The sequence below is a fragment of the Trachymyrmex cornetzi genome, unplaced genomic scaffold (assembly GCF_001594075.2).
Source record: "Trachymyrmex cornetzi isolate Tcor2-1 unplaced genomic scaffold, Tcor1.1 scaffold1204, whole genome shotgun sequence".
NCBI classification, from domain to species: Eukaryota; Metazoa; Arthropoda; class Insecta; order Hymenoptera; family Formicidae; genus Trachymyrmex; species Trachymyrmex cornetzi.
The window spans coordinates 142013-143726 of NW_017295767.1; the positions used below are offsets into that span (position 1 = coordinate 142013).

Here is a 1714-nt window from a genome sequence, read left to right on the forward strand (position 1 = left end):
GTATCAACCAGAATTCCGGTTATCTGAACTAGAATTCTAATAAATTTAACCAGTAATTTCTGATTCGTCCATTTTCAACCAGAAATTTTTTTCAGTGTATTAATATTTTTAGTTATGATTTGGCTTTTATTACGGCCAGTACTCTTTTGAGGGAATAAATGGAAGGTGCTTTATACATATGGCCAAGGCTGTATATGTATCGCGTTGAAATAGAAATAGGTGAATTATTAGAGAATGTGAAATTTGCATCTCACCTTATTATATCGATACGCTAGCAGGTACGTCCACGCGACTTGCACCACGATCCACGTGGCGATCAGCAACACGAGCCACAGGTGCCTTGTGCGGACTTTTATCGGTTTCGTTGGTCGCAGCCGCGAACGAGCGCGAAGCATCCGCCAGGCTTTAATTGGAAGTTTCAAGTCTTCTATTTTGTCCAATATCGCGCTCAGCTCCTTTCGCGCGAAGTCCACGGATTTTTTCGAAGTATCCGCGGCGATTGCATTGTCACTCGTATTCGTCATAACGAAAAGTCGACGACTTCGCGAATATTTCGAAATAATTAACGATGTTTCCTCCTTTCTTCGTAGATTCTTAAATCTTAATTCTTATTAGCTTAACGAATTAATGTATGTGTGATTAATTGATATCAGTTTCGTAATATGAAATCTGTCTAATTTGTAATTAATTATTTGCAGTATAATGACCGAATTAATTTGTTATCTTTTAAACTAAATTATTGTTTGCTTTGTTGCTTTAGAAATGGGTTGAAATCGATGTGAATGGTATCACGCTAAATTTCTTGCAAATTAAATCTCTCTTTTTTTTTTAAATAACGCAATCGCAGCGATTACTATTATTGTGTATTCCGATGGCACTAGTAGTCCCTGATGGCCAGCGTAAAACTGGGACGCGGTCCTTACCTGCTGCTCCAGCGAGTCAAGCTCCCCTCTCGCATTCGCCTCGTATGGGGGTGGAATGGCAACGGGTTCACGGGGGTGTGAAACGAAAATCAGTGCCCACCGATGCGAGTTGCCGATTGGTTTCGATCGAATCGGTTTCACACAATAGAAAGTGAATTATTTCCCGAATGTTTAACCCAGTTTCTCTCTGTCGCTCTCTTTCATTCGATTTCCTTTCCATGGAAATTCCCGGAATTTTTATTGGAGATTCTTAAACGTATGATCTCTCAATGCTAAAAAAAACTTGTCACTCTTGTTTAGTTTCATCTGCATAACGAAGTAAAAAAAAATATAAATTCAATTTGGGAGAAAATAGGAAGACAATTAAAAACAACAGTTTAAAGATATAATAATTTAAATTGTAATCGAAGGGGGAGAGAGAGAGAGAGAGATCAAGAGTTTATAAATAAGAGAACCGATTAATTAATATCATTATCGTGCCACATGAGCGCGCAAAATTTATATAAAAAGTAAGAGAATAAAAAAAGAGATTTTAAGCCCGTAGGAATTATGGGGTAAATTTTCCGCTTTTCCGTTTCATGGGGAATGTGACGTGGGCGATGCCTCTTATCTCGGGTTGCAGCTGGCCCCGCTCATCGAAGTGTATAGACTTCGTCGACTTAAAATACGATTGACCTACTTCATATTATTTCTTATACTTCGCAACCTATACCCGAACGACGCAGAATTTTTCCTTCTTGGGAAGAAATTACGCGAGAGGAACGTTTATGTCCCGCTTTAGGAAAATATTT

At 38.5% G+C, this 1714-nt stretch overlaps 1 protein-coding gene across 1 annotated transcript in view; it reads right to left on the bottom strand.

Moving 5' to 3' along the window:
* The window catches only part of LOC108767149 (uncharacterized), a 9319-nt gene extending 8725 nt beyond the window's left edge, over positions 1 to 594 (bottom strand). Inside the window, exon 1 of the mRNA XM_018516878.1 lies at positions 255 to 594. Coding sequence (XP_018372380.1) covers positions 255 to 524 — 270 coding nt within the window. The 5' untranslated portion in view covers positions 525 to 594. The remainder of the gene's footprint in view (positions 1 to 254) is intronic.
* Between the last annotated feature and the right edge of the window lie 1120 nt (positions 595 to 1714).